The sequence below is a fragment of the Erinaceus europaeus genome, chromosome 11, assembly GCF_950295315.1.
Source record: "Erinaceus europaeus chromosome 11, mEriEur2.1, whole genome shotgun sequence".
NCBI classification, from domain to species: domain Eukaryota; kingdom Metazoa; phylum Chordata; class Mammalia; order Eulipotyphla; family Erinaceidae; genus Erinaceus; species Erinaceus europaeus.
Genome location: NC_080172.1, coordinates 42,776,004 through 42,795,965, shown reverse-complemented (window position 1 = coordinate 42,795,965; position 19,962 = coordinate 42,776,004). Strand labels below are relative to the sequence as shown.

The 19,962-nt window shown below is 38.2% G+C and overlaps 1 protein-coding gene across 17 annotated transcripts in view; it reads right to left on the bottom strand.

Moving 5' to 3' along the window:
• CAMTA1 (calmodulin binding transcription activator 1) overlaps positions 1–19,962 on the bottom strand; it is a 1,087,698-nt gene that overhangs the window by 497,970 nt on the left and 569,766 nt on the right. Inside the window, exon 6 of one of the 17 annotated variants that reach the window (XM_060201392.1) lies at positions 9,495–10,024. The exons of the other annotated variants lie outside the window; for them this stretch is intronic. Within the exon in view, the coding sequence (XP_060057375.1) occupies positions 9,809–10,024 (216 nt within the window). The 3' untranslated portion in view covers positions 9,495–9,808. Of the gene's footprint in view, positions 1–9,494; positions 10,025–19,962 lie in introns of those variants that run through there. 17 annotated transcript variants of the gene reach the window in all.

Genomic DNA, 19,962 nt, shown 5'->3' with positions numbered 1-19,962 from the left:
ATGTTCTGCATAAAAATAAAGAAGAAAGGGAGGAAAGAAAATGAGAGAGAGAGAGGAGAGGAAGAGAGAAGAAAAAATTAATGAAAGAAAAGAGAAGTGCTCTCATGGGAGGAGGGAGAAAAATAAAAAAGAAAAGAAAAGAGAAAAGAAAAGAGAAGGGAGGAAGGAAAGATGGACCAGAGAATGAATGCAAGGCCTCTTGCATACAGGATACCACTGAACTGTTTCAAGGACCCAAGTTTTCCTTTTCTTTCTTTCTTTTTCTTTTAATTTAGCAAGAAAGGGGGAAGGAGAGAGGAAAGAGGCAGTAGAAACATCACAGCACTGCTCTACCATCCATAGAGTTCCCCTGGTCCCCATAGTGTTTCCTTGTAGTACCAACACTCAAACCCTCTACTGGGTAAGATATTTCCCTCTTCCCACTGCCCCAGCTCATTCTTACAGTATTTTGTTCCAGAAAAAGACCAGACATTTCTGACAGCTACAGGAACAAAGATGTCCAAAGAGGAGTGAGAAACCCTTTCTATACCCTAGGAGGTTCTTCTACAGCAATCAGCAGTTCCTGCCTAATGTATTACTGTCCCCACTCCGGGCCAGCCTGGCAGGGCATGATGATCCCTCTCTGTCCCTCTCTGGTGGATTCTGTGGTCCTGCTGGACAAGTAGTTCCCCCTGGTAAAGAGGTTCCATCAGTACTCAGAGCCTTCCTCTCGATCCAGAGAATAGACAGCATGAGGGTGCTCAGAGTTCTGCTCCTGCCTGGGTTAAAGTATTTTAGCATGCATGCTCCACCATATCCCAGAGCCCTGCATCAGGGGCTTTGCAAATACCAAAAACAGATGTGGGAAGAGAAAACCTGGCCCACGGGGAAGCTGGGGTGGAGGCCAGGGGGTGATCACTGCAGGAACCTGACCGTTTTGTTTATGGTGTTCTGACAATGCTCAGAGCCACTTCAAGCAGCTGCTCCTGGTATCAAGCTGCTTGACATTCTGCCGGGAAGGTGGCTGCTGCTGTGGAAGGATGACTTCTATGACATATGACAGCTTTTGGAGCTGCTGGTCCCCTGGCTTCACTGCTCAAAAACCCAAACCATCTGTAGCCTCTCACTTTGGAAGCCTGAGGCCCAGAATGGTAAAACAGAAAGTGTGTGTGTGTGTGTGTGTGTGTGTGTGTGTGTGTGTGTGTGTGTGTGTGTGTGTGTGTGTGTGTATGTGTGTGTGTGTGTATGTGTGTGTGTGTGTGAGAGAGAGAGAGAGAGAGAGAGACTGCACTAACCCAAAAAGAAGAAAGAAGAGAAAGGGAGGGAAAAACAGAAGCCAGGGCCACCTGTGCTGAACAATATAAAATCCTTGCAGGGCTGACAAAATATCTTACTTGGATAGTTCATTGCTTTGGCCATGTGTGCAAACCACCTTTGAGCCCAGTAACTCTAACTGTAACAGAACAAGAAGAGGTAAAAATTTAATGTTAAGAAATTCTAGTAGTGTCTACTATTGTTAAGATAGAAACTCTAGTTTATGGGAGTTGGGCGGTAGCGCAGTGGGTTAGGCGCACATGGCGCAAAGCGCAGGGAATGGCTTAAGGATCCAGGTTCAAGCCCCCAGCTCCCCACCTGCAGGGGAGTCTATTCACAGGCAGTTAAGCAGGTCTGCAGGTGTCTATCTTTCTCTCCCCCTCTCTGTCTTCCCCTCCTCTCTCCATTTCTCTCTCTCCTATCTAACAATGACAACATCAATTATAACAACAGTAACTACAACAATAAAACAATAAGGGCAACAAAAGGGAATAAATACATAAATAAATACATAAATAAATAAATATTAAAAAGAAACTCTAGTTTACACCTATTATTGACTATTATTGTGAAAAACAATAACAAAAAAGACTTGAATTTACAACTATTAGTGTTAAGAAAGGAATAGTAGTTTAACCTTTAAACACGTGTCATTAAAAAAAGAACTTTGCAGTGGGGGTAGGGAGGAGGTGGTGGTCCATCTGGTTGAGCTCACATGTTTTAATACATGAGGACCAAAGTTCAAGTCCCTGTTCCTGCTCCACACCTGCAGGGGAAAAGCTTTGCAAAAGGTGAAGCTGTGATGCAGGTGTCTCTCTGCCTCTCTTCCTTGTTATCTTCCCATTCCTCTCAATTTCTGTCTCTATAAAAAGATGAATAAATAAGACATTTAAATAATAATAATAATAATAAATAACTCTAGTTTGATCCTTTTGCATATTCTGCACTGGGAAAAGGGAATGTCCAACTTTACAAAAAGGACTTCTTAGCATATGACTGACATTGAAAACTTCAAGTCCAGCACAAACAGAAGACTATATTAAAAGTAAGATCCAGGGCTGGGTGGTAGCACACCTGTTGAGAACACGTCACAATGCTCAAGGACCTAGGTTCAAGACTCTGGTCCCCACCTGCAGGGGAAATCTTTGTGAGTGGTGAAGCAGGGCTGTAGGTATCTCTCTTTGTCTCTCCCTCTTTATCTTCCCCATCCTCTCAATTTATGGCTATCTCTATCCGATAAATAAAAATAATTTAAAAAATCTTTTAAGTAAGATGCCAGCCTTCTGCACCCCATAAGGAATTTTGGTCCATAGTCCCAGAATGAATAAAGAATAGGGAAGCTTCCAATAGAAGGGATGGGACACAAAACTCATGTTGGAACTATGTAGAATTGTATGCCTGTTTTTTTTTTTTTTACAATCTTTTTAATCATGATTATACCACTAGTAAAAAATTTTAAAATAAAACAGAATTGCACCAAAGCAAATGAGTTTGGGGAAAGGGAGGGTAGAAAGGGAGAAAACTTTGGGGGTCTGATACATAATGAAATTGTATACATATGTCAATGAATCCACTCTACAGCATTAGCCCCCACAATTTAAAAAATCCAAAACATTCAAAAAAAAGTAAGATGACACTAATGGGGGGGGTAATTTGATTTTAGAAATGATTGAATAACTAACCAACTTTCCTCTTAGCTGTTGTAGTATGGTTATTATTACCATCAATTAAATTAATGGCAAATTGGAAAACTCACTATGAACCCTGATTCCCTGAATACATGCAGAAGGTGGGTCCCTTCATTCTCCCATGTGAAGCAGAATTAAGCACCACACACACATACCCAATGGAGTGCTATGTTACAAATAATTTTTGCTACACAAAAAGACTCATCCATTACTAGCAACAATAAGTGTTGTGTGCCCAGCCCACCCCAATTACCATGGCAGAAAACCCTCAGTTTAAGCATTATGACTTCAAAAGAAATGCCTGTTTCTTTGCGGTCCATTGATTTGTATGATAGTTTTCCACAAAAAAAAAAAAAAAAGGGCAGGTACAGCTATTATCAACCTGGCAAAATAGACCTTAAGACAAATAAAATTTTAAAAGATAGGGATGTACATTACTTAAGACTCAGAGGATCAGTCAATCAAGAAGTCTTAATGATTATTAATATATGAACCCAATGAGAGGTCATCTAAATACATCAAATATCTACTGAAAAAGCTACAACAATAAATTAACAGCAACACAGTAACTGTAGGGGATTTCAACCCCCCTTGGTTGTTAGACCAGAAACTATCAAATACTTAGAGGAAAATATTGGCAGAACTCTTTTCCATCTAAATTTTAAAGGTACCTTCAATGAAATGAATACAATTACAAAAAATTTTTGAACAATAAACACAAAGCACAACTTGGACTGGGTCTGGTGTATTGCATTAAAGTAAAGAACTCAGGTAGGGTGGGAGGGTTCAGGTCCTGGAACATGATGACAGAGGAGGACCTAGAGGGGGGCTGAATTTTTATGTGGAAAACTGAGAAATGTGAACAGTAGTTCACATAATGCTTATGCAAAGAGACTCTTATTCCTGAGGCTCCAAAGTCTCAGGCTCATGGTGAATCCACCTTCTTTACTCCATCTTGGATGGAATTTGAAGGTATCAGATTAAGTGAGATAAATCAGAAACAAAAGGATGAATATGGGATGATCTTACTCATAGGCAGAAGTTGAAAAACAAGATAAGAAGGGAAACACTGTTGTATGCTTTACATTGGGTTCTAGTTCTCCCCCGCCAAGAGAATTAGATCAGGCCTGCTAATTTCGGGGGCCCGCTTGGCCCCGCCCCAAGGAACCCCGCCAGAGTTCCACAGTTGGAGAGTTGAAGAGTTGCAGAGGGCCAGAGTTCCTGAGTTCCAGAGTAAGAGAGAGTGCTTGCGCCGCCGCAAAGAGACAGCAGAGTTCTGTTTGGTGATTAGTTTGTCTTAGTTTATGAATCGTTGTTCCTGAATAAAGAAATACAGCTTCCCTGCCCAGCCATTGTCTCCGCGTCTCTGTTACCCGCCCGTGAAGCTAGCCCGCCCGGCAGGAGCCATACGAATTTTAACAACAGAACTTGGGCTGGAGTTCGTGTACTGCACCAAAGTAAAAGACTCTGTGGTACAGGGGAGGGTTCAGGTCCTAAAACATGATGGCAGAGGAGGACCTAGTGGGAGTTGCATTTTTATGTGGAAAAGTTATGCATGTACAAAACTACTGTATTTTACTGTTGACTGTAAATAAAGAAATTTAAAAAAATTGATTGCCTATGTGTTTGCAAACAAGCACAATCTTTCTAAGATACCACCTCACCACATGTATTGCCTGTTGACCCAGCATTACTATCTTGTTTCTAAGGTTATATCCCTAGAAACACATGGACAGGTATGGAAAGTCTGGCTCAGAGCAAGCTTGGATGTGTCTAAAGGAATATGAGTAAATACAAGGATAAATACACACTGTGGTTTCTAATGGCAAACTATGGTAACAGTTTTCATGTCCAAGGGCAGTGAAAAGACTGAAGGTAATATGAATGTTAAAAATTATGTAGGGGTATAGAGATAGTTTCACAGGTAGAATGCATTGTCTAGCACCATATGAGCAAACCATGGGTGGGGGGGAGCAGATTGTGATATGCCTGGTTAAGTGCATACATTACAGTCATGCACAAGGACCCAAGCTCAAGCCCCTGGTCACCATCTGCAAGAAGAAAGTTTCCTAAGTGGTGAAGCAGTGCTTCAGGTGTCTCTCTGTCTGTTTCTCCCTCTCCATTTTCAATTTATCTCTTTCTCTATCCCTATCAAATAATGAAGTATTAAAAAGAGAGAAAAAACATCGTGGGCAGCACCAAAGGGAACGTCATGGATGTAGAGTAGTGTTTCAGTGTCCCTTCCCCACAACTGTTCCTGAGTAAATAGAATAAAAACAACTGTGCCAGAGAGGCTATCACAGAGCATGAAGAGAGAGAAACTAGTTAGCATCCATATTGTTAAATAAAAACTGTGGTCTTAAGGAAGAGATTTTAATTAACACCATCTGTGGTAGAAAAAGAAATCTAATCTGAGTATCTATTGGTGTTTACTACACTTTGCTACAATAGCTATTGGAAGAAAACACATTGCTTTGCTTTTTTACATGTGAGAACCTGAGTTATATACATAGACAAGCTATTCAATTAAGAGGGGGGTTGTTTCCTATACTAATCCAATGGTTAGCATCTGCAGTAATATACTTGACCTCACAGTGCTTTGTCATTTAGTGGTATCTGAAGATCTTCATATTTTAGATACTGACAGGGCCCAATGGTCTTGATCTGGTATAAAGTTGTACTGGACTTAGATATTAAAAAAACTATATATGCACATATATTTTTAGAGCTCATAGAACAATTTAAACCCACTGTCAGAGTTTGATCATCTTACATATCTGAAACATTAAACATAGACTAAAGGAATATTTATACTTATAACTACGATCTAAGCAGTTAGAGAACTCTAAGCATTAAATCTATTTTCCCCCTGGAAAAAAAAAGACAAGGAGGAAAGGGAGAAAATATTTTAGAGTTATATCTCTTTCCCCCTCATTGGACAATGGTTTTCTCTTTTTCTTTTTAGTAAGTTTTACTTTTGTTTTCCTTATGAATATTTATGTATTACTATTTGTTTTACAAATATATCATTTTCAGACTCATTTATTTTTTTAAATTTTTTATATTTATTTATTTATTTTCCCTTTTGTTGCCCTTGTTGTTTTATTGTTGTAGTTACTATTGTTGTTGTTATTGATCTCATCATTGTTGGATAGGACAGAGAAATGGAGAGAGGAGGGGAAGACAGAGAGGGGAGAGAAAGATAGACACCTGCAGACCTGCTTCACCACCTGTCAAGCAACTCCCCTGCTGTGGTTTTAAGAGACTTTAATTCACATCTATTAGGACAGGACTCTCTTTTAAGAGCACATTGCTCAGCTCTGGCTTACAGTGGCGCTGAGGTCTGAATCCAGGATCTTTAGTGCCTCAGGCATGGAAATCTTTTTTGCATAACCATTATGTTCCTCAATATGCCTTTCTCCCCTCTTCCTTCCCTCCTTCCTTCCTTCTTTCTTTGGCTATATAGCTGGAGCTTCACCTCTCTAAGCCACCCTTTTCAGACAGAGATGAGAGACAGAGACTACACTCCTCTATCTCAGTCCATGGGGACCGAGGCTCAAATCTCACTGGCCATATTTATATCTTCTATTTCCTACATTTATGATGTTTTGACATTTTAAAAATCACTTTATTGAAGTATGATTGATGTGTTTGAAGCTGTACATATTTAATGTAAACAGGTCTATGAACTTGGAGCTAAACATACACTCTCGAATCTATTACTAACATCAAAGTTACAAATATATCCATCTCTTTGCGAAGTTTCCACATACCCCTTTATTATCTTTTATTGATGTATATGTTAAGAGCACAATAAAGATCTAATATAAAATTTAAAAGATACAATATAGTACCATTATCTATAAATATATAGTTCTCCAGTACATATTCATCTTTCAAACTGAAACTTACAATTTATTATTTTATCTTTATATATATATATATTTCTAGGCTTTGGTGCCTCCATGAGGAATCTACTGCTTCATTGGCCATTTCCTCCTTGTTTCTTTCTTTTCTTCTTGTTTTTTTTTTTTATAACTTTGTAGAACTTGAGAAGAACAGAAAGGGAAGGAGTGTGAGAAATGACTATATAATATTTTCTATCAAATAGTAGCCCTAAGTTATCTTCATTTTCACACCATCAACAGCCAGGTACTCCTAGGATAAGATCGTGGAAATCCCAGCAGAAAGCAGACAGTCCAATTCAGCTACCTATTTGCAGTCCTTTACCTCTCTCTCTCTCTCTCTCTCTCTCTCTCTCACGCACACACGCACACACACACGCGCGCACACACACACACACACACACACACACACACACACACACTCCTCCTTTTGCAATGCTCTTCCCCTTTACCAATATTCTAGCCAACCAATTTAAGATTGTGAATTCAAAACCACCAAGGAGAGGTGTGCAAAGGGTATTTTCAAATCTGCATTAAGAATAAAGAGCCTGGAAAACCGTCCACCTGTGTGGCCAATCTTCTGAATTTTCAGTGGATGTGGATACCTTTTCTAGAAAAGTAAAGGGCCTTGCTCTTTATTTTTTTAAAATATTTATTTTTATTTATTTATTCCCTTTTGTTGCCCTTGTTGTTTTATTGTTGTAGTTATTATTGCTGTCATTGTTGTTGGATAGGACAGAGAGAAATGGAGAGGGGAGGGGGAAGACAGAGAGAGGGAGAGAAAGATAGACACCTGCAGACCTGTTTCACTGCTTGTCAAGCGACACCCCTGCAGGTGGGGAGCCAGGGCTTGAACCAGGATCCTTATGCAGGTCCTTGTGCTTAGCACCACCTGCGCTTAACCCGCTGCGCTACAGCCCGACTCCCTCCTTGCTCTTTATTTTTATGAATTACCTGTTTCTAACATGGAGAGAGAGGGAGACAGAGACAATTGCAGCACTACTCCACTGTTTGTGAAGCTTTCTCCAACCACACAGGTGGGGCCTCTGGGCTTGACCTAGTCTCACACATATTGCAAGACTGCTTGCAAACTTTTCTATTTAGGGAATGACTATCCCCCTGGGAAATAACTAGTTCCCAAGGTAAGAGTGGGTTTTGAGAGAGCTTATCTTCAATGTGTAAACTAACCTAAGCAGAGACCAACCACCCTAAAAGAGTCTGCACATACCTGGAGGCATATTCCTTTGCCATCATCTTCTCAAAACCCACTTTGAAGCAACTAGAGACTGTCCCTATAGCAGAAAGCTCAAAAAAATAATACAAAATGCCCAGCCTCAAACTGATAACAATACCCTACCATACCTTTCCTACAGAAACAACAACAGAGACTTAGTCCAAGCTCTTCCCTCAGTGCCACACCTCTGCCTCGAAGGCACCCTAGATCTTTCTCATATAATCCTGTGTGATTGACCAAGTCCCCTTGTCCACGGACCCATGAGTCTATGTAATTGTCTCCTCAAGCCTCTCCTTCATCTCTTCTTGTGGTCACATTGCATACAAGAACATAGAACACAGTCATTCTTTTAAATATTTTTGTAATTACTTTTACTTATGCTAGGTCCTTTCTGTGTTTCATATAAATTTTTAAAATCAATTTGCCACTTTCTACCATTTTTAAACTCAGAGTTTCAATTCGGTTGCTTTAATCCATATTTTACTTTGGAGGAAGTTGTTATCTGAACAGCAATTAATTTTCTAATCCATGCAGAAGATGTATCTCTTCGTTTATTTAAATCTTCTTTAATTCTCCCAGAACTGCTTTATAGCTATCAGTTTACATATATTTGCTAATTTTATGCTAAAATATTTCATGTTTTTTCTGCTATTCTACATTGTAAATTTCTTTAACTGTTTTATTTTTCAGTTGTTCACTGCTACTAAGCAAAAAATAAATAAATAAATAAATTTGTTATTTTGTGGCATTCTTAACTTTATCCATTACTTACACAGTCTTTTGCATACATTCTCTAGCATTATGTGTATGGGTGAGTGTTATCTGCAAATAAAGAGAATTTTGCTCCATTCTTCCCCACCTATGACTTTTGTCTTTTTTTCCCCACTGGAAATTTCTTTTCTTTTCTTTTCTTTTTTTTTTTTTATAAAAAGGGAACATTGACAAAAACATAGTATAAGAGGGGTACAACTCCACACAGTTCCCACCACCAGATCTCCGTATCCCATCCTCTCCCCTGATAGCTTTCCTATTCTTTGTCGGGCTAGCTGGGCGGGAGAGAGAGACGACCAGGGACTCATGGCTGAGTGGTACACAGTCCAGTCTTATTCATGTGAAACACAGTGCAATATAAGCTATCACAATCTTGTCCATATATATCCTGAGGCGGAAGAGTCAGGTCCGAAGAGGATGTACGTAGGATAGGGGGTGGGGAGAAGGAAAAAGCGTGCAAAACAGTGAGGATTAAACCAATGCCCTGGAGGCAGGGTGGTGCTTAGTTGCCCCAGCCTGCGGGGTCTATCAACGGAGACCTAGGGTAGGGGGCGAGAGAATGAAAGAGACAAGAGACACAAAGAACGAGAGCAAGACAGGAGGTCTGATCAAGCTCTAAAAATTTTATTTTGCAGCCGCAATATAAGCACAAACAATGAGGAAGTTCTGCTAAGGTAGTGGGGGAGGGAGGTGGGTGAGCGACTTTCCAAACAGCTAGATGGTAATCTCAGTTCCAATAGTCGGAATGTCCTCTCACCAGCTATATGAGAGACTTAGCTAAGGCCTTGGCCCCCGGCACTTAGTTAACAGTGGTTATGTAAATAGAATACAGTGTTAAGCAGGGGTGATTAAACCAATGAGCAGAATTTAGAAGCATACCACCAATTCTTTATCCCTCTGGGAGTATGGACCCAAGGTCATTGTGGGATACAGAAGGTGGAAGGTCTGGCTTCTGTAATTGCTTCCCCACTCAACATGGGTATTGAATGGTTGATCCACACTCTCAGCCTGCTTCTCTCCCTAGTAGGGTGGGGCTCTGGGGAAGCGGAGCTCCAGGACACATTGGTAGTGTTGTCTGTCCAGGGAAGTCTGGTTGGCATCATGAAGTCTGGTTGGCATCTGGAACTTGGTGGCTGAAAGAAGAGTTAACATACAAAGCCAAACAAATTGTTGAATAATCATGGACCTAAAGGTTGGAACAGGGCAGAATAGGTCCTCCATTTTGTAGATAGCTAGTATGCATATTTTAGTTATATTCCAAAGGGCCTGTGGCTATACTAGTTTTTGTTTGTTTGTTTTCCCCTAACCCTGAAATCTGATATTCAGGTGGATCCAAGTTATTGTCTGGGGAGATGATGTCATGGTTGCTAAAGGAACAGAAAGCTGGATCAGGAAAGCAGCTCCCCAATATGGGAAAGGTGTATAAATATTGTTGACTATAAGCCCCATTGACCTTTTTTCTTTATCTTGTTTTACTACATAGGACTCCCAATATAATGCTGAATAAAATGGACACCTCCCCGTCTTAAGAGGAAGTAAAATAAGACACTATTAAATATAGTATTGGGTATACAGGCTTTTAAAGAGGTTCTTTTCTCTCTCTTAAATTGCTACCAGTGTTATCACTGGGACCCAAAGTTTGCAAGACATGTCTGTGTTCCTGGAAGCCATTTTACCCTTTTTAATTTTTATTTTGTTTAATAGGCAAAATAGAAATTGAGAGGGGAGGAGAAAAGAGAGACGGAGAAAGACAAGATACCTGTGGTACTGCTTTGCAATTCCTAAAGCTTCCCATCCCCTCACAGGTGGAGACCACAAGTTTGAACCTGGGTCTCTGTGCATGATAACATGTACACTCAACCGAATATGCCACTGCCTGGCCCCCAAGAGATAACTTTCTCTTCAGTACAAAATTAAATGACTTTTAAAAGAGAAATATGTGTATGTTTCCTATTGTTCAGTATTTTGTTTCAAAAATGCCAGTAGATGAACTTAGTAGATAGTGTTTATTCAAGTTTTCAGTGTCCTTACTGATTTTCTGTCTCCTCATTTTATTTATAAGTAAAAAATAAATGTCAGCATCTCCTACTATAATTGAATTTATCTATTTCTTCCAATTTTTGTCAATTTGGCATATATTTTTGAAGCTATGTAATTAGGTACACATATATTAAGGACAGTGATGTCTCCTTGATGAACTGACCCTTTTATCACTATGAAATATCTCTAGATTACTAATTACTTCTATATATCTCTAATTACTTCTAGTATTAGAAGTAATACTTAATCAGAGGTTGACTTTGTTTTATAATACAGTCACCTAAGCTTTCTTATGATTAATATATGACACTGCATTTTCTTCCCACCTTTTTGCTTCTAACCTACAAGTGCCTTTATTATTACAGTGAGTTTCTTGTAAAAGGCACACAGTTAGGGATTGCTTTCTGTGCAGCTTTTCATTGGAATGTTTAAGCTATTTACAATTGATGTCACTATGTTTGTATTTGGATTTATCTCTATCATCTAGCTACTTGTTTTTCACTTCTCTGTCCCTGTTCCATTTTCCTCTGTTCTTGACTTTTTTTAAACTATTCTATTTTTTCTCTGCTACTGGTTTGCTGGGGTTGTACTATGACTATATATATACATATATACACACACACACACATATATATATATACATGTATATATATATATAGTCATACAACCCAGGTTGTGTATATATATATATATATGTATGTGTGTATATATATACATATATATATTACATATATAATCACAATTTGCTGTATTCAAATAATGTTAATTCACCAATAACATAAAGGTATTTCAACAATAAATGTCCACTTTCCCTACGTACTATTCTTATACATTTTACTTACTTAGAGTATTAATATTTGCTCTTTAGACAACCACCTGATTTTTAAAACATCATTCATTATAATTTACACACCATTAAGTTTACTCCGTCAAAGTGTACATCTCATAGTTTAATATATATATACAATTATAAATATATATCACTATAATCTAATTTCAGAATACTTTATCACACCAAAATAACCATGTTAACCTATTATCTGTTACCTCTTGTCCTCACGTGATACCCCTCCAGCCCTAGAGGATTATTCATGTGCTTCCCATCTCTATAAATTACTCTCTTATGGCTCACTTTCTCTTAAAATAATGTTTAATGGTTTATCCATGTTGCAGTGTGTGTAGGTACCTCATTCCTTTTTGTTATTAGATGACAATTCATCTTAATGGGCATGTAATATATTATACATTAGTCAGTAACTGTTGAGTTGTTTTCACTAGTTGTGTACAAATTTTTGTGAACAAGTTTTTCTATGAACGTTGGTTTTTGTTTCTTTTAACTATTCTAGAAGTAGAATTATTGGGTCACATAGTGACTTATGTTTAACATTTTGGACACTAGAAAACTATCATAGCAACACATTTTGCATTCACATCAGTGAAGGATGACTTCCAACTTCACTACATTTTTGTCAATACTTATTATCTGTTCTTATTGTTATTATAGCTATGCTAATCTGTGAGAAGTGGTATCCCCTTACATCCCCTTATAAATCAAAACCCCTTATGGTTTTGATTTCCCAGATTAAGAATAAATATTGTTGAATATATTTTTATATCTCTACTGATAACTCATATATTTTGGGGGGAAATGACTATACAAAATATTGTACCATATTTTATTGAGTTTTTTATATTATATTTTATTGTTTATTGGATAAAAACCAAGAGAAATTGAGAGTAAATGGGGTATATAGAGAGAAAGAGAGGAAGCGACACTTGCAGCACTACTTCACCATTTAGGAAACTTCCCCTTCTGGGGGGAGGGGTGGGATGCACATTGTAGCATCTGTGCTCAACCACATGCACCGTTGCTCAGCCCCAGCTGAGTTTTTATTGTTATTACTATTGTTAAGTTCTAAATGTTCTTTATATATCTTAGAAACAAGTTTCTAATTAAATAATTCACTAGTTTTTTTGCTTCCAGGTTTTGCATTGCATTTTGACTTCCTTGACGACATCTCATAAAGCACAAAAGCTTCTATTTTTATAAAGTCCAGTTATTTAATCTTCTCTTTAATCACCTGTTCTTTTGGTATCATAACTCAGATATCATTTCTCAACCTAAAATCACCAAAATTTGTTTCTACTTTTCTTTTGTTTGTTTTGCTTCCAGGATTAATACTGGGTTCAGTGCCAGCACTAGGAATCTACTGCTCCTGACAGCAATTTTTTCCACTTTATTAGATAGGACAGAATGAGATTGAGAAAGGAGGAAGAGATAAATAGATACTTGCTTCACTGCTTGTGAAGTGTTCCCCCCCCCCCCCCGCAGGAGGGGGAGCCAAGGGCTAGAACCTGGATCTTTGCACGGATCATTGACCTTAGTACTATACATGCTTAACTGCATGCACCACCACCCAGCCCCATATTTCTACTTTTATTCAAAGGCTTTCATAGTTTTAGCTCTTATATTTAGGTATATAATCTACTTCATGTTAATGATTATGTATAATATAAGACAGATACCCAGATTCATATATATATATATATATAGAGAGAGAGATATCCTAGAATCATTTGCTTAGAAGAATATTCTGTTGTGATTAAATTACTCTGATTACTTTACAAAATCCACTGACCATAAATGTTAGTTTATTTCTGAACTCTGAATTTTGTTTTATTTATCTATGTTTATCTTTATGTCTATAAAGATAAGTTAAATATTATAGCTTTATAGTACGTTTTGAAATTGAGCATTTTGAGTTCTCCAGTTTCGTTCTTCTTTTTCAATTATTTTTTGTTTACCATTCTGAGTTCCTTGCATTTATTTATTTATTTATTTTTAAAAAAGGGAACACTGACAAAACCATAAGATAAGAAGGGTACAACTCCACACAATTCACACCACCAGAACTCTATATCCCATCCCCTCCTTTGATAGCTTTCCTATTCTTTTAACACTCTGGGAGTATGGACCCAAGGTCATTGAGGGATGGAGAAGATGGAAGGTCTGGCTTCTGTAATTGCTTCCCTGCTGAACATGGGTGTTGGCAAGTCAATCCATACTCCCAGCCTGCCTCTCTCTTTCCCTAGTAGGGTGGGGTTCTGGGGAATCGAAACTCTGGGACACATTGGTGGGGTTGTTTGTCCAGGGAAGTCTGTTTGGCATCATGCTGGCATACTCTATAGTCACTATCAGGCCACCCCATCAGCTGGGGCCCTATTTGGGGAGTGCTGAGATTCCCAAACAGACACTATGGGCCTAGACCTCAAACAAATCCCTCTCTCCATTGTTACAGGTCATCTCTATCAGGAACAAAAAAACAGACCCCTTTGTGAATCCCCATAGGACCTTGCCCTCAACATGGATCAACAACGGTAGAGAATGTTCCATCCTCTGAAGGGAGGATGGACAACATACTCTATGCTACACCTGAGGAAGATAGGTCCTGATATTGGGGCAGCTTGGAATGTTCCTATTCATGACCACAGAATGTGAGTGAGCTCAGATCTACAGGGATGCAGAGGTCACATAGGCTCCTAAGCTGAATATGGGCCCCAGATCACATCAAATCGATGGGGTTTACAGTCAACAATATTTATACCCCTTTCCCATATTTGGGAGCTACTCTCTTCCCTGATCCAGCTTTCTGGTCCTTTTTCCAGCCATGACATCATCTCACCAGACAATAACTTAGATCCACCTGCTATCAGATTTCAGGCTCAGGGAAAAAAAAAACAACTAGTATAGCCACAGGCCCTTTGGAATATAACTAAAATATGCCTACTAGCTATCTACAGAATGGAGACCCTCCCAACTCTTCATCTGCACTACTCCAGCCTTTAGGTTCATGATTAGTCAACAACTTGTTTGGCTTTATATGTTAACTCTCTTTTCAGCCACCAGCTTCCAGATGCTAGCATGGTTCCTTGCATTTTTACCAGAATATCAGCTTATCAATTTCTATAGAAATGGCTGGGTTTTTTTGATAAGGCTTGCACTGTGTCTATAGATAAATTTGGGGACAATTATCATCTTAAGAACATGAAGTCTACTGGTCCATCAAGATAGGATGTCTTTCAATTTATTTGATTCTTTCAATAATTCTTTGAAACAATGAAAACAATTTTTCCATTTAATTTACTTCAACTATGTTTTGTAGTTTTCAGCTATCATGAGCTATATTTCTCTTACAAATCTATCCCTGTTTTATTCTTTTTAATGCAATTATAACTGGAATTGTTTTCTTAATTTGATTTTTCAATTTGTCTACTGTCAGTGTATAACAGAGATACAATATACTTTACCCATATTTGGGAACTACTCTCTTCCCTGACCCAGTTTTTTAGTTTTTTCCAACTATGACACCAATCCCCCAGACAATAACCTGGGTCCACCTGCATATGGATATCACGCTCAGGTGAAAACTAGTAAAGTCATTGGCCCCTTCTTATTCTGAAAATATACCTAAAATAGACCTACTAGCTTTTTCCAAAACAGAGACCCCAATCTTCATCTCTAATATTTATGCCTTTAGGTTTATGAGTAGTCAATAATTTGTTCTGCATTGTATCTTAACTCTCAGCCACCAGGTTCCAGATGATACCATGATGTCGACCTAACTTCCTTGGGCAGAGGACCCCACCATGTGTCTTGGAGGCTTGCCTCCTCAGATCCCTGCCCCACTAGGAAAAGAAAGAGACTGGCTGGGAGTATGGACTAACCGGTCAATACCCATGTTCAGCGGAGAAGCAGTTATAGAAGCCAGTTATAGAAGCCTTCTGCACGCCAAAATGATCTTGGGTCCATACTCACAGAGGGATAAAGAACAGGGAAGCTACCATGAGAGGGGATTGGATATGGAGCTCTGGGGGTGGACAATGTATGGAAATGTACCCCTATAATTCTATGATCTTGTAAATCCTTCCATTTTATAAAAAAATTAAAAATAAAAAGAATGAATTTTAAAAAAGAAATATTTTGATGTCTCTCTTTTTTATGTTCTGGAACTGTTTGTAAATTATTTATTCTATTCTTTGAGTGTTTGGAAAAATTCACCACCGAATCTATTTAACCCTTGCAGAATGTTTTTAAATTCTTATCTTTCTTTGTGTTAGGTCTATATTGTATCTTTCTATAAATATGTCCATTTAGTCTAAGTTACCTAATTTGTTGGCATATAGTTGCTCATAGTATTCTTTTAAATTCCTTATTTCTATAAAATCAGTAGAGATCTGTCTCTTTTTTCCTTGTTTTTATCACTTGGGCCTTTTAAATCTGTGTCTGTCTTTGTCTATCATCTACCTTTGCCAGTCTAGCAAAAGGTATGACAATTTTTTATCATATAAAGGAACCAAAAAATTTTTAATTTATTTATAAAAAGGAAACATCGACAAAAACATATGATAAGAGGGTTATAACTCCACACAATTCCCACCACCAGAACCCTGTATTCCATCCCCTCCCTTGATAGCTTTCCTATTCTTTATCCCTCTGGGAGTATGGACCCAAGGTCATTGTGGGATGCAGAAGGTGGAAAGTCTGGCTTGAACCAAATTTTTAATTCACTGATTTCTCTATTTCTTTTCTATTTTTTATTTAAGTTGATATTTATTATTTATTTCTTTTTTCATATTTTGGGTTTAATTTTTCCCCTAATTTCCTGTAGTAGAAGTTTGGATTTTGTTTGATATATTTCTTTTTCTTTTTCTTTTTTTTTGATTTTTTAATCTTTGTTTTTATTTGTTGGATAGAGACAATCAGAAATTGAGAGGGAAGTGGGTGATAGAGAGGGAGAGAAACAGAGAGACACCTGCAGCACTGCTTCACCACTTGTGAGCTTTCCCCCTGCAGGTGGGACCAGAGGCCCCAACCAGGGTCCTTGCACACTGTAACATGTGTGCTCAATCAGGTGCACCACCATGTGGTCCCAAATAATTCTTGTTTTTCTGTACAGGAATTAAATACTATAAATGCCTAAGTTTTTTCAGTTGTCTTTTAAAATAAAATTTGAAACTCAAGAAGGAGTATTTTATATTCCCTACATATTTACAACTTCTGGTATTCTTTGTATCTTTGTGTAAATACTAGTTTTCAGCTGAGAACATTTTCCTTAAATCTGAATGGCTTCTTTTAATCTGATTTATAATATAGATATGTCAGCAATGAATACTCTCAGTTTCTTTGTCTAAAGTTTATTTCACATTTATTTTTAGAGGATATTTTCAGTTAATATAGAGTTGTAGATTGAGGTTTTATTTTTTCACAGCTTGTAAATATTTTCTTATCAGGGGAGGTGGCTCAATGGGTAGAGTGCAGGACTTGAATGTTTAATCCCCAGAGCAAGGCACTGGCCTTTCTCAAAAAAAAAAAAATAATAATATATATATATATATATATATATATATATATATTAATCAGATGTTTCACTTGATATTAACTATAGTGTTATGATGAAAAGTCACTTGTACTTCTTTTTTTTTTCTCTCTCTCTCTCTCTAACTGGAAAGTTTATTTTTGTTGCTAATTTTAAGCAATTTCAGTATGGGATATTTTGATGTTCTATTTGTATTTACTCATATTCAGGCTCAGTTCATTTCTTAGTTCTGTGATTTCATAGTTTTTATACAATTTGGGGAAACTTTGGGCCCTTTTTTCAAACATTTTTCAGGTTCTCCTTCTCTGTGATAGTCTGGGCCTCCATTCATATGTATGTTAGATCACTAGATAATGCTTCAGTTTACTAAGTTTCTGCGATTTTTCTCCAACTCTTTCTTCTCTATGTGCTTTAGTTTGAACAGTTTCTATTGCTATATGTTTAAGTCTAGTGATGTTTGTCTTTGCTGTGTCTAATCTGCTGTTAAGTGCAGCCTGGTAGTTAGACCTTATGAGGGCCTCAGAGGTGGTAACCCCCGTTCATATTTCTGTGTATCCCTTCTCCCTTTTAGGGGGTATATTGATGCCTTTTTCCTAATTAATAAAATCTGTTAAAGATGATGAGATGTTGTTCCTGTGATTTATTACAAAATATTATAACTTCTGTTTTGTTATCATATGCTAGTGTTTATAAGGCTTATGTACTCCAGTAAATCAAGCTACCATGTTGCAGAGATTCATAGGGAAGGTGGCCACTGAGTAAAAACCAACTAAACACGGATACCCTCAGTTCCACACCTAACAAGAAACAGTAGCTATTTTAAAGTTCTCTTCTTCGAATCCCATACCTACTTTGTTTTGACCTCTACTTCTCTACTCGTTGACTGATTTATAGCCGAGAAGTGGTTCTGTTTTCCTGTTTGTTTACATATCTAACAATTTCTTGTTGAATTCAGGGAATTGTGAATGATGTATTTTTAATACAGATTTTATTATTTTACTTTTTTTTAAAGTTTTCATTTATTTATTTGCTCCCTTTTGTTGCCCTTGTTGTTTTATTGTTGTAGTTATTATTATTGTTACTGATGTCGTCATTGTTGGATAGGATCAAGAGAAAATGGAGAAAGGAGGGGAAGACAGAGAGGAGGAGAGAAAGACAGACACCAACAGACCTGCTTCACTGCCTGTGAAGTGACTCCCCTGCAGGTAGGGAGCCAGGGGCTCGAACTGGGATCCTTATGCTGGTCCTTGTGCTTTGTGCCGCGTGCACTTAACCCGCTGTGCTACCGCCCAACTCCCTGTTATTTTACTTTTAAGAATGCTGAACTGGGAGTCGGGCTGTAGCGCAGCGGGTTAAGCGCAGGTGGCGCAAAGCACAAGGACCGGCATAAGGATCCCAGTTCCAACCCCGGCTCCCCACCTGCAGGGGAGTCGCTTCACAGGCGGTGAAGCAGGTCTGCAGGTGTCTATCTTTCTCTCCTCCTCTCTGTCTTCCCCTCCTCTCTCCATTTCTCTCTGTCCTATCCAACGACAACAACAATAATAACTACAACAATAAAACAACAAGGGCAACAAAAGGGAATAAATAAATAATAATAAAAAAAAAAAAAAAAAAAAAAGAATGCTGAACTATGTTTAGTTAGGTACCTCCATTACTTAAAGATCAACTCGCTCATTTTCTGACTTTTTTTTTATATTTTGTTTACTAGGGTGGATCTCCATGCAGAGTTTGGCCTTATCAGTAAGGTGTGACTTTCTGGGGTGTCTATGAAATGCCCCATGTGATCAACAATCCTTCTTCACACAGTCTAGTCCAAACTTGAACATCTTCTGGCTCTGTGCAAATTCTGAAGTCCTTTAGCATATAGTTCCCATAGTGTTTAATTTTTAAAGACCTCATGGAGTTTTTCTTTTGTCATTTTAATGTCTCTATTCATGATGAAGCAACATTTGAACTCATCAATTTCCACCATGTAGTAACCTAGGACCAGGGTTCCTCCATTCACTGGCAAGCAAATGCCCAGAATTATCAAGAGAAAAAAAAGTCTCACTTTTCTATATCATGCTATTTTCCTTGGTGCTTTCAAATCTCCAACCACACCCTCAAACAAGACCTTTCTTCTACACAGCACTGCACCCTAAATTTCTGATTATGAGCCTTGTGGGGGTCCAGCAAGAGAATGAGAATCATAGTTTAAATAATGGGCATGCTTAAAAGTAATCTAGGTCTCCAGACTCCTCATTAGTATGGTACTGTCCCAGTGCGATCCAGTGGAAGGATGATTCAAGTCACATGTTAAATTTCCTAGCAGAAGCAGTAAAGAAATGAAACAAAGCAGGTGAAACTAATTTTAACAGTATATTTCATTTAGCAAATACATCTAGGACATCAATTCAAGACACTAGTTCTCAAAATACTGGTGGGTTATTTAACATGGCTTTTCATTCACAGGCAGTCTCTGAAGTGCAATGAGTTTCTGACACTCCCAGCACAAACTAGGTGGTCCCAGGAAACACTGCAGGTGCTGCATAGTGGCCTGTGGGTTCTACCAAACCTCAGACTGCAGGGGCTGTGGAGCACTGCATTGAACAAAGAGAGAGAAGCCAGCTAACAGATGACATGCCAGGAGGAAGCTTCATAGCACCTAATCTGAG